Source organism: Salvia splendens, chromosome 17, assembly GCF_004379255.2.
Source record: "Salvia splendens isolate huo1 chromosome 17, SspV2, whole genome shotgun sequence".
Lineage (NCBI taxonomy): Eukaryota > Viridiplantae > Streptophyta > Magnoliopsida > Lamiales > Lamiaceae > Salvia > Salvia splendens.
In genome coordinates, this window is record NC_056048.1 from 25,027,973 (window position 1) to 25,054,982 (window position 27,010).

The 27,010-nt window shown below is 40.8% G+C and overlaps 2 protein-coding genes across 2 annotated transcripts; both read left to right on the forward strand.

The window, feature by feature from the left end:
* Window positions 1–5,915: 5,915 nt before the first annotated feature.
* On the forward strand, window positions 5,916–7,489 carry LOC121774523 (7-deoxyloganetic acid glucosyltransferase-like). The gene is made up of 2 exons (XM_042171383.1): window positions 5,916–6,102; window positions 6,525–7,489. Exons 1-2 carry the CDS (start codon window positions 5,916–5,918, stop codon window positions 7,487–7,489), a joined length of 1,152 nt encoding a protein of 383 aa, XP_042027317.1.
* Window positions 7,490–23,827: 16,338 nt separating this feature from the next.
* On the forward strand, window positions 23,828–25,174 carry LOC121774524 (anthocyanidin 3-O-glucoside 6''-O-acyltransferase-like). Its single transcript, XM_042171384.1, has one exon. It carries the CDS (start codon window positions 23,828–23,830, stop codon window positions 25,172–25,174), a length of 1,347 nt encoding a protein of 448 aa, XP_042027318.1.
* Window positions 25,175–27,010: the final 1,836 nt, after the last annotated feature.

A 27,010-nucleotide genomic window follows, 5' to 3' on the forward strand; every position in this document is an offset into this window, starting at 1 on the left:
ATTTCTATTTCAATAAACTTAGTTACTTTAGTGTAAGGTCTCAAAATATAAAATGAGTCCTTTAAATTGGATAAAGAGTGTATTAATGAGTTGTGGTATAGTTAGTTCGCTCGCTGCTCCAACATGTGGGTGGTTGTAAGTTCGTTTCATAATTCCCCAGTAGTCTGTATTTTCTATATTTTGCTTCATATTTATGTCATTTTACGTTTGATTTATCTCATAGTATTAATTTTCTATTTACACCAGATTTTTGTATGAGGTTGTGACACATTTATCTCATAATTTATGTTCAAGAATATAAGTTGGTGAATATTTAAACCGTACCTATAATAAAAACAAAATTGGCGTGTGTGAATTGGCCAAGCGGAGGGAGGTAATCCTGAGCCAAAAGTCTCGGCTTCAAGTTCTCCGTGAGGTGACTTATAAATATAAATTTATATGACCATAAAAAAGTAAAATTTTAAATTATTTTGAAAACAAATATTTTATAATTAATCAAATAAATATTTGTGAATTTTGATATTATTAAATGTGTAAATATTCGTGGCAATGATTCGTTCCTTGCTGAAAATGAAAAGTAATGGCCAGACAATACCAGATCATAAAGCTTTTAATATAATTAAGTAATATTTAGATTCCTGATCTGGACATGAAATATTAAACTTAGCTAGTTGATTTAGTGCATCACATGACAGTCTAGGTTGCAAAGGTTAGGACATATCTCTCTTCTCTATTAAAAAATAATGTAAATGTCTACGTACTTTTCACTCTATCAACATTTTATAGTAATTTAAGATATCGCCCAAAATATAATGGCTTTCGTCGTTTCATGCAAATTGACTAATCTTAACACGAGATTTGTATAGGGTTAATTAATATTTTAGTGTATTCAATCCAAAGCAATACATTATTGCCATTCTATTTTAATTTCTGATTGTAGCACATTAGATTGAAAATTTGCATGACATTTGCAGCAATAACTTAAAATGAGATTGCTACATTAAATTTAATCGCTTCATCATTTCATGCAAATTTATAAACGAGATTGAATACAATAACAAATTTATTTAACGTGAAGTTATTCTAAAGAGGTTAATTAATAGTATTTAAATAGTAAACATAATGATTCGTTCCTTGCTGAAAGTGACAAGTAATGGCCTGGCAGTATCAGATAGTATTATCATAACGTTTTTAATATAATTAAGTAAATACTTCCTCCATTCGTAATAAATGATATATTTGTGGGGAAGAGTACGGGTCATCCTATGATGCAAAAACATATAGAAAAAACAGATTGAATTAATAGATAAAGAACTCAAACTTATTAAAGTATAAAAACTCAACGTAAAATTAATAATCAAAGTCTGTCATTTAAGATCAACAATAAGGTCTTTATATAGACAAAGGAAAATCCTAAACTTATAAAAAATAAAACTATAAAAAAAATAATTAAAAAAATAAATAAAAAAGAAAACCTAATTTGGTAGAAAAAATACTTACTCCTGGTATTTTTCTGTCAACATTTAAATATACTTGTATGATCAAACCACGAGTATACCTGTATGATCGAACCACGAGATTTTCTGTCAACATTTGAATATACTTGTATGATCAGGATTTCTGTCAACATTTAAAAATTAGTTAATCTCGAGAAAATGACGTCATCATTTAATATTGTACTCCCTCCGTCCCAGACTACTTGCACTTATTTCCTTTCTGGGCGTCCCAAGTTATTTGCACTCTTTCCATTTTTAGTAAAAATTATCACCTACAGCCGCAATTGTTAACTTTGCTATACACTCATTCCTTAATCTCCGTACCAAAAAGGAAATGTGCGAATAGTCCAGGACGGATGGAGTATAATCAAAACACGAGATATGCTCCCATTTGTGACGTTTGCTCCATCGGTATTGATGATGATTTACAAATTCCAAAGATGTGAATCGAAGAATGTGAACTAACATAGCACCAACGACCATATGCGTGTCTATCAAATTTTCTAGATATCCTTTTTTTCTTTTATCAATTTTGCTAGATATTCCTTTTTTTTTAAATTATAATTAGTAGTATTATTGATTTCATTCTTACTCATTCCATTTCCATCTTATTCAAGATGTTCACTTTTTTATAATTAAAAAAAATTTCTCCTTTCTCTCTCATCTCTTTTCATTAAAATATTCAATTATCTTTTTTCGCTTTACTTTATCACACCCAACTACTCCATCTTAAATCTCATATCATTCAAGAACTTGGATATCTTGACGAGACAAATGGAATAATTTTTTTTAGCTCTATTCATGGCTAGATTTTGATTTTAAGGTTACAGTTCACACAACTAGATGCATATTCGAGGCCGACCTACTAAAGTTTTTTCCCTATAAAGTTAATTTGTATAAAAAACTAGTGATAAATATACATATATAATTGTAAGTTAAATACAACTAGTTAAAATAACATAATTAAAACTCTAAAAAAACAAAAAAAATATGTTAAAATCTTAAGAAAATTCGAAAAAAACTTAACTTCAAACTCAAGTATTTCTAGAGTTCCGCAATCATCTTCCAATGTACATCTTGTTGCTGTGGGCATATATTACTCGAATCGGTGTATAAGGTTGTTAGTTTTATACATGGTGTTACATTGCTCGAGCCACTAGATCTTCCCTTGTCTCCACTCTTCGCTACATTTTTTAATTTGGACGACATCTAAGGCTCTTAGTTCACCACTTGTAGAATTTTGGCTTGTGTCGATGGTTTTGTGCGTACCCCAAGCTCGATCCAAAGTCTATTCTATCCCCCACTTGTCGATGTGACTCAACCTCTCCCGTGCTAAGGCATACTAGAAAAGTTTCTAGAGTGTATGAGTTGGCCTACTAATAACAGGAGCGAAGCCAAATAGAGGGATGGGATGCCCAACAGTCCCCCACCCATTTATCATTTATGTATATATGATATGCATACTCTCTCCATCTATGAAATAATGTCCCATTATTTATTTTTTTAATATATGTGATTTAAAGTTCCATTAGTTTTTTTCCGTTTTAGGTAAGGGACTCACTGTTCACCTAACTCATTACACTCACATAGTATAAAACTCATACTCACTCCATCCCATAAAAATATGGACATATGATATTGCACGAGAATTAGGAAAAAATTGGTAAAATAAGAGAGATGAGGAAAATGGTAATTAAAATAGTGCTAGTGGATAGTGAGACCCGAATTATTATTAGCGTTTAATGAGTTGTAATTGTGGGCAATAATGATATAAGAGAGCATCCACAATGGTGTGAAGATCGCCCGGACGAGGCCTCTTTATCGCCCTCATCCGCGATCATCCGACCATTGCAGGTAGACAGATGTTCGTCCGGACGAGAAACACGACCAAAATTTCGATCGTGGACGAAGAGGCGCCCGACCATCATCCGTCTCCTCGTCCGCCCAGTGCAGGAGCACGGACGATGGACGACGGACAATTTAAAAAAGTTAATTATAAAAAAAATCAATTTTTAATAATAAAAATTCATTTTTTAATTAAAAATAATTTATAAATTTAAATAAAAAACAATAATAATTTCACAATGATCCTACTAAAAGTCAGATCCGTGAATTAGTGAAAGATTTTATTTTATAGAATATAATCCTTCACGTTAGATGAGCAAGTTTTGCATTGCTTGAGTAAACCTTTTTATAAATAGGTTTTCAACTCCAACTTCCATTGTGACTTCGATGTGGGGTAAATGATAGTTTATAATTTTATAAATAGGTTTTCAACTCCAAGGTTCTTTGTGATTTCGATGTGGGACAATTAGTTTTACACTTAAAATAGAGTTTTTGTTGCTTTTTATAAAACCTTGTTTGATTTCAATACAAAATCTAAGTTTAGTCTAATGGTAAATTTGTGTTGAAAAATAATTAAGGTTGTAGGTTCAAGCTCCAAACTCAACATTTTGTTTTTAATTTTGACTTTTATTATACTTTTCTCTTTTTATGTGATTATGTTTTTGTTTATACTTTTTTCTTATAAGCATGTTTATACATGCTTATATTTTTATAGTAATGTAAATTTAATTTAAGTAATGTAAGTATTTTTTTCGATTAATGTAATTGTTTTACTTAATTTGTTGTATTTTATAGTACTCTATTATATTTTGCTAATTAATATTTGAAAATAAAAAATTTAAAATTAAATATAAAATTTGTAACTTCTCTTTTTAAATTAAGTAATATATGTTTTTTATTTAATTTCGTATTTAATTTTACTAATTATAATATATGAAAATAAAAATAAAAAACAGTAACAATAAAAATTAAATGAAAAATAGGTTTAATTGATAGGGCGAACACTAGTCTGAAACCACTGCAGAAGGAAGGGCTGGACTAAGAAATGCTGATGTGGCGACCACAAGGGGGCACACTAGTCCGACCATTGTGAATGCTTTAAGTTGTAAATAAATTGATGTATATGAATAATCAATTGGGGATAATTTTACACATATGAAAATGCACATATTTTTATCGGACGGACGTAATTGAAATGTGCACATATTTTTATGGGACGAACCACTTTCCACTAATTCATTTTGTCATTTTTCTTCATAAAGTCAAACAATTTCTTAAAACCCGTGTAAAGTCAAAATGAGATTATAAATGACGGACGGAAGGAGTAATTGTTTGGTAGCTATATTATGTTTCGACTAGACATGATACAAATAGTGATAGTTATCATAGTTTCGATTAATTAATTTATCTTGATTGAGTGTTTGGTAGCTAAGGATAATTGTGAATTGTCCTATTTAGATGTTTGGTACAACAAGTTACAAATAAAGATAAAAATTAGAAGTGTCAAACTTATCCTCATTAATTTAACTTAATGATTAAAATATCCCCATGTTGCCTTAATTTTGGGTGATTTTGGCAATTTGTTGATGATGAAAAATATACAAGCGTACCATTTCTTATTATATAAAATGCTAAAAATGGTGTACATAGTAAATATAATCATAACTTAAATTTTTCATTTTATTTTTTATTATATAATTTTATTTATATGAAAAAATACCCAAGCATACCATAATTTAGCATTTCTCAATCGTACATTAATTATATGAATAATTATATAATTTATTTTTTTAATGTATTATTGCACATCATTAATTATATTTATTATTATTTATTATATTGAAATATAATTAAAGTATGTATGTGTAGAAAATATAGTGTATATATATGGCTATATAAAAAATTGATGGGTAAAATTGTATTTTCCTAAAACAAACTAGGTTGACTAGATATGTAACCTAGGCAAATGGGTAATTACATTGTTGCTTGAAACATAGGTTTTTAAGTGGACTTTGTATGGGCCGTATATAAAACACAAGTTATGCAAATTTGTAACATAGCTACCAAATACACAACTAAACCGGATAAGTTCTACTATCTAGCTGTAACATAGCTACCAATGTCGTGGTGCAGTTGGTGTATGCACATAGATTGAGAGTTTTAGCTTACTTTGACTAGGGTTCAAACCGCATCCTTGCAATAGTGTCAATGGATTATAGGGTTCATATTATTAAATGATGTGTGGATAATATGATTTTTTATCAATATTTAAAATTGATTTAATTTTGATGGACAACCCAAAATGATAACTAATTTATGTTTTTTTGGACGAAGATAGTATTCTATTTTACAATTTACACAAATTTTTATGGTCAAGAATAATGTTATTAATAGGAGCTATTACAGTGCCACTATAGTTTTTCCTATATGTCGCATCTATCGATGTCAATGCTGGTATGTTCCCATATTGCAGCTGCTAACGGCAATTTGCGCCCCAAATGCTAAAATTCTTGCTTCGCCTTTGGGGAGGTTGGTGGGCCGCAGTTCCGCCGCCTCATGGTGTCGAGTGATGCGATGACTGACGGCGGAGCTAGGCCGCGCGTGAGCTGCCTGATCATGGACGGGATGCTGAGTTTCCCTATTCCGGTGGCTGAAGAAATGGGTATTCCTTTCATGTATTTTCCGACGATCAGCGCCTGCGGCCTTTGGCCCTATTTTTGTGTTAAAGAGGTCATTGACTCCGGCGAACTACTTTTCAAAGGTATTAATTTCTGTTTTAGTTTGAGTCTTATTCTATTTTACAATATTCCACATTAATTGAATCATTTTTATTTTGTCTTGCTTATTTTATTCATTCTTTATTTAATTTTAAAATATTAAATTTCATGCCATAATAAATATCTCAATTAACTTGGGGTGAAGAGGAGTATATATTCTTTGTGCCATTGTTTGACAAATACAGCTTTAAAATATTTATCAATAAATTGTGCTCTCTAAGTCGCATTAAAATGTCCAAACTTTTTTTTTGATTTTTCCCAACTTAAATAACAAATATTATTAAAAATAAAAATATTTTTATCTCTTTTACTTTATTCTCTTTATTAACACACAAAATATAACCGCATAAAATCTGATGTCAATCAAGAAATTAAGGTATCCTAACTGTTGACGAATTTGATTCAGGTAAAAATGAAGACAAATTGACATTTTGGAAAAGCAAAGAGATGGACTTAATGGTAACAAGCGTACCAGGAATGGAGAAGATCCTCCGGCGACGCGACCTCCCGTCGTTCTTCCGAGTCGAAGACGCCAACGATGTCGTGCTCCAGTCCATTATCGAACAGAGTAAGAGAACACGTCAAGCTGTTGGTCTCATAATCAACACATTTGAAGATTTAGAAGGTCCGATTCTTGATCAAATCGGCAAACACAATGCCAATCAGAATCCTTATTCCATCGGCCCCTTACACACGCATTTGAAAGAGTTGCAGAAAGCGAAGGGAATGGAATCATCGCATCATTCTAGCAGCTTCTGGAAGGAAGACGACAGCTGCATTGCCTGGTTAGATTCCCAGCCTCCCGATTCTGTGATATATGTGAGCTTTGGGAGTGTTGCCACATTGACAAGGGATGAATTGATGGAGTTTTGGTATGCGTTGGTTAATAGTGGGAAAAAATTCTTGTGGGTGGTTAGAGCGGATTCCATCGTTGGGGGCGGAATTGGAAATGAGATCCCGGTTGAGCTTGAGGAAGGTACGAAACTGAGAGGGTTGATGGTGGAATGGGCGCCACAAGAACTAGTTCTAAGGCATAAGTCGGTTGGGGCGTTTTTCACGCACAGTGGATGGAACTCGACTATTGAAAGTATAGTGATTGGGGTCCCGATGTTGTGCTGGCCTTATTTTGCGGATCAGATGGTGAATAGTAGGTTTGTGAGTGAGGTGTGGAAGATTGGATTGGATGTGAAAGATAGTTGTGATAGGTTGTTGATTGAGAGTATGGTTAGAGAGGTGATGGAAGTTAAGAGAGATGAGTTGTTAGAGAAGGCTCGTGGTATGGCGAATATGGCCAACAAGGCTATTTGTGAAGGAGGATCTTCGCACGTAAATTTGAACCGATTGATTCAGTTCTTCAAGTCCACGGCATAAAATAATAAACATTTTCTTTATCATTTTATTTATTGGATGCTCATTGCAAAATCTACCTTACAGTTGCGGGTCGACATGCAATAGGGTCAAAAGGCCAGACGTGCAGTCCGACAAGCAGCCTAGGTTGCGCCTGAAATAACGACCACCCCGAATCGCGCATAGCTATAAGGTCGCAATCGCAGCTCACTCCCACGACCTCAATTTTCCGTCTTAATTTTCACTTCGGATTCTAATCTACCCGATAATTTTGAGGAATATATAATTATAACATTATTTCTTTTTATTAGGGGTGTCGGGTCGCTATCGGGTTGACCCGATCACGACCCAACGCAATAAGGCCTAACTTGAATCCAACCTATTAAAGAAATTTTCAATCCAAACACGAACCCGATCTACGGCCTTCAAACCCAAACATGACCCTCACACAACATGGAACCCGTTAATAACATGATCTAATATGGGTTGATACAACATGATTACAACACAATACAAAATTAGAACTTGATATTACATGATTAAATCTATCTATATTGTTAAAACATGATACCCATTCCGTCCTTAAAAAATAGACTAGTTTTACCATTTTGGGTCTTCCAAAAATTATATAAAGTGTATTTATAGAAAGTTTTCAATAAATAATAATCTTATATAGTATTTATAATGTGGCCCGCACAATCCACTAACACTCATTTTACTACTTTCCCCCCCTTTTCTCTCTTATTTTTTCTCATCTTTCTCTTAATTTACCAATCGCGCGTTTAAACTCGTGTTATTTATAAGTTTATCTATTGAGGATGTGAGGAGTATTATACTATAAATACTCAATCTATACAATTCAAACCTAATATACGAACTTAATTTTAATAAGTATACCCGTTAAGGACACAAACCTAATAAATCGTCTTGACCGAAATCATTAATTTCATGTGTTCATGTCGGGTTTTCACATCGTATCAAAATTTACTAGCCATCTAGTTATATGAACTTCTATGAAATTAACAATTGAGTACCCAACTTTATTGACATTTTCGAAATCTAAAAAATATGATATATATCACTGTCATCTAGTTACCTGAAGATTTGATTTCCGAAATACATGTGATTTCACGTGGGATTTCACAATAGATATATAAAAAAAGGGTCATTTAAAAACAAATTAATGTCACGTAAAAAGAAGGAGATATTAATAAAAACCATTGTTTTCACGTTGTACATGTAACAAGACTCTCATAAAATTGTGTATTTAATCAGCAACAGTTGGTTTAGTATGAAACCCGGATAACCCGCACCCAAATAGCCCGACAATCTGAGTGGGTTAGCCCGAACCCGAGCGGATTAGTCCAATTGACATCCCAAGAATTAAGTACTATATGTATCAATAAAGGCATCAAAAAATTTCAATATAATGCATGTACAACCGTGTTGATATTTGATCTTAGTTATGGATTGAAGTACTATATGTATTTTAACATGACTATATATATTTAGAGTTGTGATAAAAAAACGGAGGGAGTATTTCTTTATTTTTTTTATTTGGATGGTCTCATAAAATGTCTCATATTTCTTTATTTGGATGGTTTCCAAAAGATGTTTCATTTTTCATTTCACTACTTTTTGTAAGTAGATCGTACATTCCACTAGCTCATTTCATTAATATTTACAACTCCCTCCGTCCCCAAAGAATATGCACTTTGGGTTCGGCAAGAGTTTTAAAACAAAATTAGTAAAGTAAGAGAGATGTAGAAAGAGTATTGTTAGTGGAGATTGGGTCTCACCTTATTCAGATAAAGGAGTTTCCAAAATTAGAAAGTGCATATTCTCGTGGGACGGATAAAAAAAATGAAAGAACACATATTTTTGTGGGAGGGATGGAGTATTAAACTTGTACAGGTCAAATATGAGAAAATTAATGAGGATAGAAGGGAGTATGACATTCTTCATTAAAACTTGATTTCATTTGTGCTTGGAATTCTGCACCAAAACAATTAAAGTCAGCGTACTTTCATTTCCACTCTCGCATCCTGACTGTTGATGGATTTGATTCAGATAAAAATGAAGACAAACTGACATTCTGGAAAAGGAGAGAGATGGACTCTGGACAACGTAACAACCACTTTATTTGAGGCACCAGTGCAACTTCCATACATAAAATTATTGATCCGTGATGAATCCGCGAATTTTTGATGTTAGTAAATGCTGGTAGAGAATAAAGACTACGACACAATGAATTTACGTGGTTCGATTTACTGAAGTAAATCTACGTCCACGGGAAGAAGGGAGGGCAAGATTGTATTGCTTGATCTGGGATTACAGCTTACAACACAGACTTGCTATATGATATTTTATCTCTAGAGAGCTTAACCTTTTTCTATCTGATCTAAGTTCTATTTATACATTGAACTAAGATCGTGGTTTGCAGCCCCACTAACAAGATCGTGGGTGAGCAATAACTGCTCAATAACTGCTTCGTACCACTAAATAGATCGTGGGTATAGGGGAGGTCGTGGAGGCCTTTCATGAGTCCACTAACTCCTAGTTCGGTCGAATGCTGAGACCGAACTGCTGGACTTTACCGATCAGCTCTTGCCGATCTGAGAGGAGAGCTTGACTGGTCGGCTTTTACCGAGCTGTAGGCTGAGTCCGAACTCTTTGGTGCCGAACAGATACTCTTTCTTGGGCTCTGGGCTGATGGGCCGTCACTGTTATTGGGCTTGCCATTAGGGTTTAGTTCGTACCCCATCACTACCCCCCCCGAAGGGCGAAGTGAATCACTTCGGCGAAGTGAGTCACTTCGGCATTCTGGATAAAGGCAAGGGGGAGGCTGATGTCAGGGGACGTGCCTTGCATTAAATGCGACAGTAAAATCCGGCCGTTGAATCCTGAAAAGGTGGGATTCGAAACGGTGCGACGATTTTGAAATCTTCGCCGAATCTGATAAATACCTCCTTTCTTCATCATTGAAGCACTTTTGCGACTGCTTCTTCTGCACTCTCTCTTTTTTGCGAAAATTCTCTCTCCGCTTTCAAGAATTTCGTCAGACTTTCTTCACCTTCAAAAAGTAAGAAAAATGTCTTCTTCTTCTTCTTCGGAGTCGGGTAGCGGTAGGAGAGGCGGTAAGGGGTCTTCTGGCCGGAAAGAGTCCGGGGAGAAGACCGTAGAGTATTTCCATAGTATTTTGAGTAAGGATACTGTGATATCCCTACCCGAAAAATACTTTTTTCCTGGGGGGAAGGCGGTGGTACCTGACGGTGATCATAGGGCTGACTCCCCGCCAGAGGGTTACGCCACCGTGTACGAGGCCTGCTTAGAATGCGGGCTTCGTTTCCCCCTCCCTTCTGCCTTTATAGATCTACTAGATTTTTTTCAGCTTCCTTTAGGCCAGGTGACTCCGAACTCTTGGAGGCACTTGTCGGCCTTCGCTGCCGAACTCCGTAGGTTAGGAAGGGATTTGTCTTTGAAGGCGATCCTTAAATTCTTTCAATTTAAGAGGAAGGGGTCTTGGTTCTACTTGATCCCTGTACAGCCCTTTAGGGCCTTTTGTAAAACGAAGTGGCCGAAGTGGCAAAACCGCTTCTTCTACTATGATAGGACCGCGGCTCCTAGTTTTCCCTGGAGAGGGCCGAAGTCCGTTATCCGTCATCCTCGGCCTGAACCGTTGGACGAGCTCGATGGCGAGCTCAACAAGATTCCCATAGTTAGGAAACAATACACGGAGTCTGAGCTCGTCAAGGGCGACGTCGTGTTCGACATCTCGTCTTCGGACGAAGAGGCCGAGGGTGAGGATTTCTCTTTATCTTTATGCTCTACTGCTTTAACGAAGAAAACTAACCTGGCTTTCTTGCTTTTTGGCAGTGTACATGTTGAATAAGGCTATCCGAAAGTCCTCCGAGCTTGTGGAGCCGGAGAGGCAGAGAGCCCCTCGCTCGGCGTCTGAAGCCGAGAAGAATCCGAAGAGGCAAAAAACCTCTTCTTCGGATCCGAAAGAGCCGGAGCCGTGTTCGGCTAAAGGGAAGGGGAAATTTCATGAGTCCCCACGAATGCCGGGGAAAGACCTGGTCATCTCCGAGGTGGTTGCAGACATCCCGGAACACGTCCCTGAGCCTTTACCATGGCCGACGAATTTTGTGGAGGTAAGTTTTCTGACTTGGCTTCTTTTCCACATTTCTTGATGGCCATTCTGTTGAGTCTTTTCCTTGTTCATCTTCAGAGAGCCAAGCTCGTCTCCGTGGAGCTCTCCAAAGCATCCCACGACTACGAGGAGATGCAGAAGGAGTTGCATCTTGCTCGTAGTCTAGCCGAACAGGCTGAGGCCAAATTTGAGAGGGCCCGAGCTGCTAGGATCTCGGCTCAGGATGAAGCTCGGTCAGCCAAAAACCAGCTCATCATCCTGCAAGAGCAGACGAAGCACCGGGAGGCTCAGAAGGAGGCTGCCGCCGTGGCTGCCCAGGGGGAGGCTCTCCGTGTTTACACGGAGAAACTCTTTTTGAGCGGCCAGTTCTCGGCCTTTGTCGGTAGTCTGGTAAGGCTAATTACCGATAAGGGCGAGCAGGGGGCCGACGTCGTGCTGCCTCTGTACAGCCGAGAGATAGCAGCTCGGCTTCAGAATCTGCCGCTCCTTGAGGAGCTCGCTTCATCCTCGGTCCTGCTTTCTGCAGACCGAGTCCGGAGTTGTCGAGCTGATCGGGACGAGAACCTGGAGGCTATCTTTGCCTCCGTGGGACCCGTTTCACCCGCTTCGACTTACAACGGAGAGGGTGAGGCCGAGCCGCTGGGGCAGGAGGCCGAAGTCGAGCGGGCCGGGCATCCGGAGAAGGAAGCCGATCAGGAGGCGGAGGCGAGGCCGGCAGGATGCGGGGCCGAGGCTGAGGTAGCTCAGGAGAAAGAAGCTGTACCAGACCGAGGAGCCGGAGACGAAGCTGGCGGAGTATGATTTCGTCTCCCTTCTCTTAGTCTAGTTTCTTCCTTGTAAAATGGCCTTGAAGCCCTCCTAGTGTAAAAAATTTTCCTTGTGAATGAAAAATTCTCTACACTTGTCTTCGTATAGCTTTTCGTACTCGCCTTTATTCCTGTTGTATTTTACTATCTGCTCGGTACAGCTGCCGAACTAATATAGCTGCTTTGTACTCAAGGAGATGGAGATACTTTACTGGAAACGGCTGTACTCTTCGGCTTTAGACGAAGCTGAGAAAAGAGCTATAGCCGATCAGACGAAGAATGACGAGCTTCTGGCTCGTTTAGTGAAGCTGGAGGCCGATAATAAGGACTTAGAGTCCGATAAGAAGGATCTGGAGGCCGAGCTGAATACGACCATTGCTGAGAGGACTGCGTACGAGGATTACATCCGTGTGCGCGGGGGAGTGACCATATCAGATGTTCAGAGTCGAGTTGACGAACTGTGGGAGGAATATCATGTACTCCGGAGGAACAATGCGCTGGAGAGCTCGGCTTGCCAACAAGTTGTGAAATCATTGCGGCGCTGGGCTTCTCGGTACGACATCATTCTTTCCCGGCGTCCCTCAATAGAAAGATTCCTTCGGCATATCGTGCCAACAGATGCTCGCACTCCAGATCAAACCTCTGGTTCCCTTGCTCAAAATCTTGCTCCAAGTCAGCAACGAACTCAGGAACAGCCGGAAACGTCAAGACGAGAACGGGCTCAGGAGCAACCAGAATCGTCAAGGCAGGGACGGACTGAAATTCGCCGAGGAGTTGCGACTATGAGTGAGCTAGATCGACAGATGCTTATTGCAGAGACTCTTCATCGCCGAGGTGTTAGGACTTCTCGGGCTCGGGGAAGAGGCGTTGGGTCGAGGATAGCATCTCGTCGACCTGCTTATTCTTCATCTGCTCGGAACAACCGAACTCGGCTTCCAGAGGATTTTGCAGATAGGTGGCTTAACTTTAGCAACCGCGGACAGTAGAATAGTCCTTTGTAATGGCGTAATGCCTTCTCGTAGGGGAGCTGAATTGTCTGCCGAACGAGATTTAATAAATGAAATTTTTTCCTTTCGCTTTTATCACTGCTTACTTACAGTTCTGCGAAACAATTTCATCGTGCTCGTCATCGGTCTTATGAAGTGAGCTTCTTTGATCGGACTCGTGTTTGGACTTTGAAGTAAGCTTCTTTGACCGGACTCGTCTTTGATCTTATGAAGGAAACTTCTTTGACCGGACTTGGTTTGTGTTCTAATTTGGCGATTTTTGTCGCCGGGATCGAACTTTCCCTTGTCCTAATTCGGCGAGTTTTATCGCGTGGATCGGACTTTCCCAGTTAACCGAAGTGGTCTTATGCAGTAAACCTCTTTGACTAGACATGGTTGTCCTCGGTCTTATGAGGTAAACTTCTTTGACCGAACTTGGTCGTCCTAATTCGGCGAGGTTTATCGCGTGGATCGGACTTTCCCTTATTGCAGTTCGTTTCAGACGAAGTGCTTATTTCTTAAGCCGAATTGTGGTCTTGTATCTTCCTGAGAAGCTTGGACTCACAATCGTTGGCTTATTGCAGTTCGTTTCAGACGAAGTGCTTGTTAAGCTGAATTGCGGTCTTGTATCCTCCTTGGAAGCTTGGACTCACAATCGTTGGCTTATTGCAGTTCGTTTCAGACGGACTGCTTGTTAAGCTGAATTGTGGTCTTATATCCTCCTTAGAAGCTTGGACTCACAATAGTCTTTAATAATCGATCTAAAAAGGGGATCAGTCTTTAAAGAACGATATACCTTGGTACCATTTGTAAGAGACGACAAGCACATAGAGACAAAACACATAGAGAAAAAATGAAAAAGATGAAAGAAAAAAAACTTTAAACTTTTTATAAAACGACAAGTAAAAGGTACAAGTAAAAAACAAACAAATAAAAACATGTACCCCTATGACCGAACTAGACACAAGACAGACTGACCGGACTTTGTCTCTTACAAGTGGAACTTCTTGAGGTTGGAGACGTGCCATGTTCGGGGTACTTGTTCTCCTGACATGTGAGTCAATTTATAAGACCCTTTGCCGAGGACTTCTGACACCCGATACGGACCCTCCCATGTGGGCTCGAGTTTGCCCAGCTTTTCTGCTCGGCTTACTTCGTTGTTTCTCAAGACGAGATCTCCCACTTGAAATTGAAGCTTTTTCGCCCTTTGGTTATAATACCGGGCTACTTGCTCCTTATACTTGGCTGCTTTTATGCACGCCAACTCTCTTCTTTCTTCGGCGAGATCTAGTTCTGCTCTCAGTCCGTCGTCATTCATTTCTGAGGAGAAATTTAGAGTTCGGGGACTGGGTACGCCGATCTCCACCGGAATTACGGCTTCAGTGCCGTACACCAGACTATACGGAGTTTCACCGTTGGAGGTTTTGGGTGTAGTTCGGTAGGACCATAGGACTTGAGGGAGATTTTCTACCCATTGTCCTTTGGCTTGTTCTAACCGAGCTTTTAACCCTTTCACCAGAATCCGGTTCGTTACTTCCGTTTGTCCGTTTGCTTGGGGATGGGAGACCGAAGTGAACCGCTGTTGAATGTTCAGCTCTTGGCACCAATTCTTGAACGTCTTGTCGGTGAACTGAGTCCCATTATCCGAGATGAGGATGTGGGGTATGCCAAATCGGCACACTATGTTCTTCCAGACGAAGTCCAATGCCTTTGAGCTCGTTATCGTAGCTAATGGTTCAGCCTCCACCCACTTCGTGAAGTAGTCCACGGCAACGATAAGGAATTTCATTTGCCGAGGAGCTTGAGGAAGTGGTCCCACTATGTCTATGCCCCATTGCATGAAAGGCCAAGGGCTTTGCATAGTGTATAGATCGGTCTGCGGCATCCTTGGGACATTTGCATGAATTTGGCACTTCGTACACTTCTTGACGAGCTGCACTGCCTCTTGTACCATGGTTGGCCAATAATATCCCTATCTCAGAACTTTTTTAGCTAAAGCTCTGGCTCCGATGTGGCTACCGCACGATCCTTCATGAACTTCTCTGAGGATGTAGTCCGTCTCTTCTGGTCCTACGCACCGCAATAACGGCTGGAGGTAAGACTTTCTAAAGAGGACTCCTTCATGAAGTTCGTACCGAAGTGCTCGGCACGTGATCTTCCGAGCTTCTCTCTTATCCTCGGGCAATTGTCCTTGATCCAGATACTGCAAGATCGGCGTCATCCAGTTCGGCGAGCTGGATACTGAGTGTACCTCGGCTTCATCAATGCTTCGGTGCATTAATTCTTCCGCCTTTGAGCTCGGATCTGAGGCCAACTTACTTAAGGTATCTGCTCGGCTATTTTCCGCTCTGGGAATGCGGATTATCCGAAAATAGGAGAAACTTCGGCTGATGCTTTGCGCTTTGTCCAAATACTTCTTCATTCTTTCGTCACGGGCTTCACTTGTACCCAACATGTGATTTACTATGACTTGTGAATCACAATGGACTTTGAGAGATTTGACGAGCAGACTTTGCGCTAACTGGAGTCCGGCCAAGAGGGCTTCGTACTCGGCTTCATTATTAGTAGTGGGGAATAGGAACCGAAGTGAGTAGGCTACCTCGTGTCCGTCGGGAGCGACAAGTAAAATACCAGCTCCACTTCCCATCTTGTTCGAAGCTCCATCTACGAACCCGCTCCAGCAGTCCGGCGGCTCTACTTCGGATTCCAAGGGCTGTGCTAGTTCGGCACTGGCAGAATTCTTCTGTTCGGCAATAACAGGAATTGCTTGATCGAACTTCGCTTCTGCAAGAAAATCTGCCAAGGCTTGTCCCTTGATGGCTTTCCGAGGTAGATATTCAATTGTGTGCTCTCCCAACTCTATAGCCCACTTGGCGATTCTGCCTGATGCTTCTGGTTTGGTCAACACTTGCCGAAGTGGCAGATCAGTTAAGACGCATACCTTGTGAGCATAGAAGTATGGCCGCAGTCTCCTTGCTGCATTTACTAATGCCAGAGCAATCTTTTCCAGAGGTTGATACCTGGTTTCTGGACCTCTTAATGCTCGGCTTGTAAAGTAGATGGGAAGCTGCTTTAGGCCTTCTTCTCGTACAAGCACCGCGCTGATGGTTTGATCCGATGCCGCTAAGTATAAGAATATTACTTCGGCTTCGGTTGGAGCAGAGAGAATAGGAAGCTCGGCTAGATAACTTTTGAGCTCGTCAAAGGCCTTTTTCTGCTCGGCTCCCCACTCGAACTTTGGTGCCTTTTTCAACACCGTGAAGAACGGCAGTTGCTTTTCGGCTGCTTGAGAAAGGAATCGATTCAGTGCGGCTAGACATCCGGTTAGCCTTTGCACGTCATGTATGGACTTCGGCATCGCCATGTTTTGAACAACTTGAACTTTTGAGGGGTTTGCCTTGAGTCCGTCTTTTGAAACCCAACAACCCAGAAACTTTCCCGAATCTACCAAAAAGGTACACTTTTGGGGATTAAGTTTGAGGTTGGCTTTCTTGAGCACGTTGAGAGTGGACTTGAGGTTGTGCTCGTACTCCGAAGTGCTTTTGCTTTTGACGACTATATCGTCAACATACACTTCGACCTCCTTTCCAATCAGGTGCCGAAAAAGCTTGTCTACCATCCTTTGATAAGTGGCTCCGGCATTCTTTAAACCGAATGGCATCTTTTTATAAGCGAAAATGCCGAAATCAGTAATGAAGGCCGTTTTTGAAGCGTCAATCTCATCCATTAAAACTTGATGGTATCCTTTGTACAGATCAAGAAAACAAAAAATTTCAAAGCCTATCAAAGCTTCTACTTTTTTATCTATGTTCGGAAGGGGATAGCAATCTTTGGGACAGTGCTTATTTAGATCGGTGAAATCTATGCACATCCGCCATCCTCCTTCCTTTTTCTTGATCATGACAGGATTGGCCACCCACGAAGGATACTTCACTTCGAATAACACATCCGCCTTCAATAATTGACGGACTTCGTCATGGATGACTTGACTTCGTTCTGCCGCAAAGAGTCTTTGCTTCTGTTTTATCGGCCGGACTGAAGGATCAATATTTAACCGATGAGTGATTACCTCGGGGGGCACTCCGGTCATGTCCAACGGAGACCATGCAAAGACGTCTTTATACTCCTTGAGGAGCTGGATGGTTTTTTCCCGAAGTAGGGGCGTTCCCGCGAAGCCGATCTTAACCGTTCTGGATGGATCGTCTTCGTACAGCTGAACTGTCATCGAGTTCGGCTCCGGTATGACTTCGGTCATCGCCTCTGACTCCGGCTGCTGTGATTGCTATGCTTGGTGGTGCCGATCTGACTGCTCGGCACTTCTAAGCGCAATTTGCAGACATTCCTTTGCTCTCTTTTGGTCACCTCGGATGACCGCTATCCCTTCTTTAGTAGGGATCTTGATGGTGAGGTGATAAGTGGAGCAAACGGCCCGAACTGTGTTGAGCCAGTCTCTTCCCAGGATGATGTTGTACGGGGACCGAGCTTTCACCACGAAAAACTCAATCATCGTACTGGAGCTAGTAGGCGCTTTCCCCACCGTGATCGGAAGGCTGATAATACCTTCAGGGCGGGTGTCCTCCTGGGCGAAGCTCTTCAGGGGAAGCGGAGCCGGACTGAGCCTAGCTGGGTCCACTTCTAGTTTGTCAAAGCACTCTTTAAAAAGAATGCTAACCGACGCTCCTGTATCCACAAACACCCTGTGGATCAGTTTGTTTGCCACTCCGGCTTGGATGACAATGGCGTCTTGGTGAGGAGAGATGGCCGGGACGGGATCAGCATCCGAGAACGTAATCACTTCGTCCTGCTTCAGCCTTTTATGCGTTGGCTCCTCTCGATTGGAGCCTCTGCGCTCTGACTTTAGGGACGACTTGGTCTTCCCGGCAGGGAGAGCGTCAATAGTCTGGATTACTCCATCATATTGCGGCTCGTCATCGTCTTCGGGATCCGGCTGCCTTTTCGGATCCTGAGGAGCGCAGTTCGCACCACTCTGCTTCTTATTCTTCTTTGGCTGCTTGCTTTGGTATTTTTTCAATGTCCCTGCCTTCACAAGAACATCGATACCTGCAGCCAAGTTTCTGCACTCCTCAGTATCGTGACCGTGGTCTTGATGGTAGGAGCAGTAGCTATCCTGTGGTCGGCGCGCGGCTGATTTCGTCATCCGCTTTGGCTTTTCGAATAGGTCAGAGTGCAGTTCGAAAATTTCCGCTCTCGGCTTGTTCAGCGGTACGAACTGAGCGGGCGGCTTCTCGGGATTGAGACGGGGTCCCAATCTGTCTTGCACCGGAGCCCTTTGAATTCTTTCAAATGGAGTCCGGCGAGGATGCCCCTGATCGCTATGATCGGGCTTCCTTCTGTCTCCTCGGGTCGATGAGCTGTCTAACGACCGTTTGCGACGGTCTGCCTCATCGGCCCGGGAGTACTGGTCCGCAATGTCCCACATTTCCTGAGCTGTCTGCGGACCGCACTCAACGAGCTTCCTGTAGAGAGCTCCGGGCAGGATTCCATTTTGGAATGCCGAGATGACAAGCAGATCGTTGAGATCGTCTACTTGCAGGCATTCCTTGTGGAATCTTGTCATAAAGTCGCTGATTTTTTCGTCGCGACCTTGTCGAATGGAAAGCAGCTGAGCCGAAGTGATTCGGGCTTCCGCTTTCTGAAAGAACCTCCTGTGGAAGGCATCCATTAGATCTCGGTAAGATCTGATGCTGCCCTGGGGGAGGCTATCGAACCACCTTCTCGCGTTCCCGATGAGCAGCTCGGGAAACAGCTTGCACATGTGGACCTCGTTGAGACCCTGGTTCGCCATGTTATATTGATAGCGCCCCAAGAAATCGTGAGGGTCCACGAGCCCGTCGTAAGTCATCGACGGAGTTCGGTAGTTCTGTGGTAGGGGAGTTCGGGTGATGTCGTCCGAGAACGGAGTCTTCAGTGCTCCGTACACGGCGAATCCGATATCTCGTCGGTATGGAGGAGATTGAGTTCTCCTGTGATTCCGGTACCGAGGAGGAACTGGAACATGTTGGGGACGGGGATTCTTTCTCCTGGGAGATGCGACACTACTGCGGTAGTGACTTTCTTGTGCGGAGGGAGAAGGAGAATCCGCCGTTTTCGTCTCCGGCTGCTTTTGGCTTTTTTGCAGGAAGGTTAAGAATTCCTCCTACTTCGCCGCCAAAAACTGCTTGACAGCCTCATTCAAATCGGGCTGCTGGGAAGACTCAGTGGGACGATTTTTGGAGCGGCTTGTTCCTTCGCCATGAGAACTGGTGGTGGATTTATCCCTAGGCTGTTTTCCAGACCTATGGGATGGATTGGCTTCCTCCTGGTTCTCACGGGCAGGAATACGGGTACTCTGCGATCTGGTATGCATTTTTTGGGTGGAAAAAATGGATCAAAAATTCGCTTTATCACAAATTTTGTTCTCTGCTTCCCACAGACGGCGCCAGTGATGAATCCGCGAATTTTTGATGTTAGTAAATGCTGGTAGAGAATAAAGACTACGACACAATGAATTTACGTGGTTCGATTTACTGAAGTAAATCTACGTCCACGGGAAGAAGGGAGGGCAAGATTGTATTGCTTGATCTGGGATTACAGCTTACAACACAGACTTGCTATATGATATTTTATCTCTAGAGAGCTTAACCTTTTTCTATCTGATCTAAGTTCTATTTATACATTGAACTAAGATCGTGGTTTGCAGCCCCACTAACAAGATCGTGGGTGAGCAATAACTGCTCAATAACTGCTTCGTACCACTAAATAGATCGTGGGTATAGGGGAGGTCGTGGAGGCCTTTCATGAGTCCACTAACTCCTAGTTCGGTCGAATGCTGAGACCGAACTGCTGGACTTTACCGATCAGCTCTTGCCGATCTGAGAGGAGAGCTTGACTGGTCGGCTTTTACCGAGCTGTAGGCTGAGTCCGAACTCTTTGGTGCCGAACAGATACTCTTTCTTGGGCTCTGGGCTGATGGGCCGTCACTGTTATTGGGCTTGCCATTAGGGTTTAGTTCGTACCCCATCAATCCGGTGTTTGTATAACTCGTTGTGACGGACCATTTTATCATTCTTTTTTTTTTAAATATAGTTTGTTCACGAGTGAACATTTGACGTTTAACTAAATATAGTCTTAGTTTTATTTTGACAATTTATGGAATTGTTTTTTTTTATCCATGTCCTTGTTTTTTTCATGCCTCAGCTTGATCGAATGGAAAGTAATTAAAATGGCAAAAGGATTTTAAGTTTCTTTGATGACGAAATGAGATTTCAATTGAAACTTTTGGAATAATATAAGTGTACCAAGTCATGAGGTCACATATACACCGAACCTAATCTGCACATAAACCGAAAATAAAGGAGTGAGAAGAACTTAGCCGAAGTGCCGGATACCTCGAGCAGCAGCGGACCACCGAGAGTAGCATTTGACGGAGAGCGGCCAGTGGCGGACGCAGAAATAAATTATAGCAGGGGCTTTACTAAAATTTTTCATTATCAATATTCATATATATACTATATTAATATATATATATATATATATATATATATATATATATATATATATATATATATATTAAAAGTCCCAATAACAATAATAAAATTGTATAAATATTTAATACATAAAGTGCCAACATAAATACTATAATTCAAATCCAATTCAACTTATTGCATACTGATTTCCACTAATTCAACCATTCTAGCACTTAGAGAAGATAAAAGATGAATAATTACCCTTTCGCATTTTTTCAAAAAAAATATTCCATTTCTATATAAGAAAAAATTACTAAATTAATTAAAAATGTACACTTTACTCCTAGAAATGTAGTTTATTTTCTATAAGAATATTAGAATGTAAGTTTACTTTCTATAAGAAATTAAAATTATGAAAACCATACAAAAAAACTTTTAAATAGTTCAATAAACTATAAAATACTATGTAAATTAACCTTACGAATGTAATACAGTAACTATGACAAAAGAAAAAGGGAAAAATGGACTCACCAATTAAAGTGGTAAAGAAGAGCCATAAAATCGTTAGTCAAGTATAATTTGTGGAAACGATTTCTAATTTAAGTGTTATGTTTATACTGTTATGAAAAGTGGAATACGTTTCAATAGATATAAGGGATTGTCTTTCCAGATTTTATTACTATTATTATTTTTATATTCATTAAACAACTTTTTTGTTATTTCCATCTTCTTCCCAACCCCAACAGCGCGAGTACATTTTTTCGCTGCAATTTTCAATTTCAGCCCCTCCTTCCAGTTAAATTCCAACAATTTAGACATCTAACACATTAACTTGGTGAGGGATGAAGTTACTTTCAAAGAAAATTTAAATATTTTTAAAGTAGAAATATATTTAAAAAAAAGGTTTGGGAGGGGCTTAAGCCCCTCTCCTCATGTGTGTGTGTCCTCCACTGAGAGCGGCCGTAAACCGCCGGCGAATTTAAGTAAGAGAAATAGTAAAGTAAAAGAGATAATAATGTTGAGAAGATCACTTACCTTACTATTTCTCCACTTAGCTATTTATTATTCACTCCGTCTGCCATTAGGAGTCCCGGTCACTTTTGTGCATTCATTTTGTACAAATGATAATAAAAAGTTAAAGTGGAAAGATGGTAAAGTAAGAGGGAGAAACTCTTCTCAACGTTATTCTCCCTCTTACTTTACCATTTCTCCTTTTTAACTATTTATTATCATTTTTACAAAACGAGTGCGGAAAAGTGACCAGGACTCCTAATGGCGGACGAAGGGAGTATCATTTTTAAAATTACATTTAAAAAAAATTGAATTTAATTTAAAAAATCAATTTTAAATAAAAAAATATTTTCCCACTTCCCAATAAATTATATGCGTTTTCTCCCCACTTTTAATTTATTTTTCAATTTTTTTTCCCAAAAATTCACATTTTCATCTATAAATACCTCCATTTCCACACCAAAAATTTCATACTACACTACACAATTCTCATCTAAATTATCTCATCTTCTCTTATCAATTCTCAATCTTTCACTCTTACAAAAAAAAATGTCCGGCTCCGGCGATCACCCTTCCGACTCCCACGGTTGGAACCACGAATGGTTCGGCTCACAACCATTCCCTAAACTCCTATTGTTCATCATCTGAAATTCACTACTTAAACTTCAACATACAAACAAACATTACAATAACAAAGAACCATAATCCATACATCACAACAGTAGCTAATTTATGTATGGTCCGATTATTCTCATCGATCGATGCCAAAATCAACCCTAAAGTTTCCCCATCCGTCTCGGCCTGCATCATTGATGAATCCATGTCGTCTTCTTCTTCTTCCTCTTTAACTGGCTCGATTGGTTCGCACCATTTGAAGTTCTGCTGCAAGACGACCGCTCCAGCATGATGAAGTTGGGCGACTAGGGTTTTTTGTATTTCTCAGTGAGGAAGAAGAAGTGAGGAAGAAGAAGTCGCGAGTCTGATAAATGAATCTCAGATTCATTTTTCTATTATTCGTAAATAATTTACAAAAAAATAAATTTTATTATTAAATGATTAAAAATTACTTAAGTAGGTCAAAATTGTGTTTTAAATTGTTGACTGTTAAATGTTAACGACATTGGTGACGGAGGACCAAATGTGGACCAATTTGAAATGTACAGGACAAAAAAATTTAAAAGATAAAGTTTAGGACCAAAATCGTAAAACGGACATATGTTTAGGACCGATTTTGACCTTTACTTTATTATAATCTATATCACGTTAAACTTTTCAATTCCAATACTTTAAATTTAATAAATTATTTGGGTCCGCTCATAAATTTGAGGCTGCACTAACTTCCTATTGATTAAAAGTCAGCAAGTTTGACGTGTGCGATTCCCTTTCATGAACGCCGTTTTTCTGTTGAGAATTCGGGCATACTATATTGACAGAGGAAGGCGTGTTATAATTATTGACTATACTTTTCAATCCATCAATATTAAATGCGTGTCAATTGGAAATGGCAAATCATATATATATATAGGGATGTATTTATTTATTTTTTTTTTTTTTTGCATATTTCCTCTTTTTTCCTTCTTGATCTCAGCCCCACGATTTTATCATCCAATGGTTAGATTGATGCCACGTGTCATTTAATAATGCAGATTTTCAGTTGAATAATGCACACCGACTAATAATGCACAATTATAGCGTAATAATGCAGATTTTCAGTTGAATAATGCACACCGACTAATAATGCACCATTATAGTGTAATAATGCAGATCATCTGGACCGTTGATGAATGAGATATAACGACCCATATTAAGAAGAATAAAGGATCTAAGGGATGAATAGGAGAATAACGCTCCCTATATATATATATATATTATATTTATATTAAGCATAGATTTATGAGAGCTTGCGTGTCTTGTTGATTTGATGTCGTAGCAGAATTTCAATGGCTGTCAAAATCGTAGAGAGCCACTCCGTCTCGCCGTCTTCCGGCGCGGCCGCCGAGCATACGCTCCCACTCTTATATTTCGACATGATATGGCTCGACTTCGTTCTAACCGAGACACTCCACTTCTACCCCCTCAAATGCTCCCAATCTTTTTTCTTTGAAACCGTCGTTGTCAATCTCAAACACTCATTATCCCTTGCTCTCAATCATTTCCTTCCACTATCATCCAAAATCATCTTCCCTCTCACCTCCTCCGCCATGCCCGTTTCCTGCTACACCACAGGAGACTCCCTCTCCCTCACAATCGCCACATCCGACGATGACTTCTCTTTCGTAGTGTCCAACCATCCCAAGCCTGCTCACGATTTCCATCAACTCGTCACACAAATGCCGGCGGCTGTTTACTCCTCCGACGAGATCAAATTCAGCTCCTTCGCAATCCAACTCACCTTGTTTCCGAACCAAGGGATCTGTATCGGATTCACACACCATCACTCCATTTGCGACGCCACCACTCTCTCCGCCTTCCTCCACACCTGGGCCTCCATCAACAGATCCAACGGCAGCGATCAGCTCCTCCTCCATCAGCTGCCTTTCTACGGCCGAGATTCTGTTCAAGATTCAAACAAACTAACCATGATTCATTGGAACAAAATGAAGACGAGTAGGCCGACGGTTTCACTAACACCAGAATCGCCTTCTGACAAAGTCCGAGCAACATTCCACCTAACTAATTCCCAAATCGAGAAGCTCAAGAGATGGGTTGCGATCAAGAAACCTTCAATAGGCCGCCCCTCAGCTTTCGTCGTGGCGTGCGCTTATCTCTGGAGCTGCCTGGCCAAGTCGGAGGTGGAAAACGACGACGATGAGACACAGTACTTATGCTCTCCGGTCAATTGCCGCGGGCGGCTTAATCCGCCTCTTCCGGAGAACTACTTCGGCAACTGCTCGATCCAATTGATTGCTTCTTCAAGCCATGGAAGACTCAAAGGGAATGATGGCTTTGTAGCTGCCGCGGAGGCGGTTGCGGATGCAGTTAAAATTGCTGTAAAAAGCACAAGAGTTTCGGAGTTTTATGAGAATCGATCAGAGATACTTTCGGAGTTGAAAGGGAAGAGAGTAGTTTGGGTTGCTGGATCGACAAAAGTCGATCAATATGGAGCAGATTATGGATGGGGGCCAGCAATTAAGTATGAATGCGTTCATACAGACTTTAACGGAACAGTTCATCTTTGTAAGGGCAGAAAAGATGGAATCGACATGGGCTTCTCAATGCCTAAGGCTAAGTTGTTCTTTTTTTCCTCTGTCTTTAACAAATACTTATTCATCAATTCCAATTTGTAGTTTTTCTATTAATTTTCCAATTTAACTCAAATAAAACATACGTCCATCAGTACCTTCTTGAATAAACTTTTTCATAACAACCTACCAAACTAATAGTAAAAACATGTACTATTCCTAATATAGCAAGTTCACTTTGTGGGCTGTGGGTGGCGTTTTGGCCTACTTTCCCTTAATGGATGGGCTGGGTTGGCACAAAACTAACAAAACAACAAGATTCAATATTTTTTGACTCAATTTGTAATTTTATCTTGATATAAAAGTGAGAAAGCAAACACTAAACATATGTTATGAAAAGAAAACTAAAACCAAATAGCCTATCAATAAAGTATGTTCGCCCAAAACATAGTTATAAATCCAACTCTATATTAACTTGCATATCAAGTCATGCAAACCCAATGAGACCTAAACCTACTTGGCGTCGTTTGCGTCATATTTGGTCATATATGCATGGTTATATTCGTTGGTCCTTGGATGAGGGGAAGATCAGTTTCTGGGATGATGTCTGGCTTGGGGCTAGCCCCATCCGGAGTCCGTGCGTCCCTGGAAATGATCCTCCTCAATCCCAGGTCGTTGCATCATATTGGCATGAGCATGCATGGGATGAGGATATGCTGCATAGTTTGTCTTTCAGGTTTGGCGTACCTCTCGATGAGATTGCCCAGATCAGAGCCACGCCGATCGAGTTGGGGGCGAAGCATGTGAGGCGGTGGAGTCTGACTAGCCATGGCGAGTTCTCTCTGATCTCAGCCTGGGAGAGCATCCGGACTAGACTGCCGAAGCGGGAGATTTTTGGACTTATTTGGAATCAGGGATTGACTCCTACCATCTCAGTGTTCATTTGGAGGTTATTGTTTGGTAGGCTGCCGGTGGATGAGAAGTTGCAGAGGAGAGGGATTGAGTTAGCGTCTAGGTGTCATTGTTGTAGGTCTCCTTCGGTCGAGTCTCTCAGTCATGTCTTTTTTTTTGAGTCAGTCGGCGATTTCTGCATGGAAGTATTTCGATGCTTGGTTCCCTTCCTCGCACACACTGATTCACACAAGCACTGATATTGCACTTAGACTAGGTCACTAGTGGAGGTCCTCCTTCCAGAGAGCTCCCACCATGCATATTAGTTTTCTGGTTCCCTGTTTGATTGCTTGGTTTCTTTGGACGGAGAGGAACGGCTGCAAGCATAGCGGTCGTCCTTTTCGTCACTCACATGTTATTTGGCAGGTCACTCATCACCTGCACGTGCTTGTTCTAGCCGGCAGAATCACCTCGACTCATTGGAGGGGATGTTCGCCGTCGGTTGATATCATACCTTCCTCCCCCAGAGAGCGTGTTCTGCGGTCACTCATGGTCCTATGGCATCCCCCTGATGCCCCGTGGGTGAAGTTGAACACTGATGGTGCCTTCTCTACATCGACACTTGAGGCGGGGGATGGAGGATTGGTTCGAGGTTCTGATGGAGGCCTTCTACGGGCCTTTTGTTCTTCGGTAGCTGCATCATCAAGCTTTAAGGCAGAGCTTTTGGCTCTGATTCGGGGGTTGGAGATGGCTATGGAGCTCTCTACATACATTTGGATAGAGCTGGACTCAGCGGCTCTGGTTACCTTATTGTCATCTGGATATCTTGGCTCCGCGGATCTTAGACATCACATGGCGTTGATCCGGAACTTGACATCTCAACGGCAGGTTCGTTTCTCACATATCTACAGAGAAGGAAACCGGGCTGCTGATTTTCTGGCAGGTAGGAGGGTCCAGACCCCTGCCCTCACTTACTACGATTCAATCTCTGCGCCTCGGTACCTGAAGGCGCTAGTTAGGATGGACCAGCTGGGATATCCTAACTTCCGC

Excerpts from the sequence above, each read along its gene's own strand:
- LOC121774523 (XM_042171383.1), top strand. The coding sequence starts at position 5,916 with ATGACTGACGGCGGAGCTAGGCCGCGCGTGAGCTGCCTGATCATGGAC. Across the intron at positions 6,103-6,524 it reads CGGCGAACTACTTTTCAAAG|GTAAAAATGAAGACAAATTG; the intron begins GTATTAATTTCT and ends AATTTGATTCAG.
- LOC121774524 (XM_042171384.1), top strand. The coding sequence starts at position 23,828 with ATGGCTGTCAAAATCGTAGAGAGCCACTCCGTCTCGCCGTCTTCCGGC.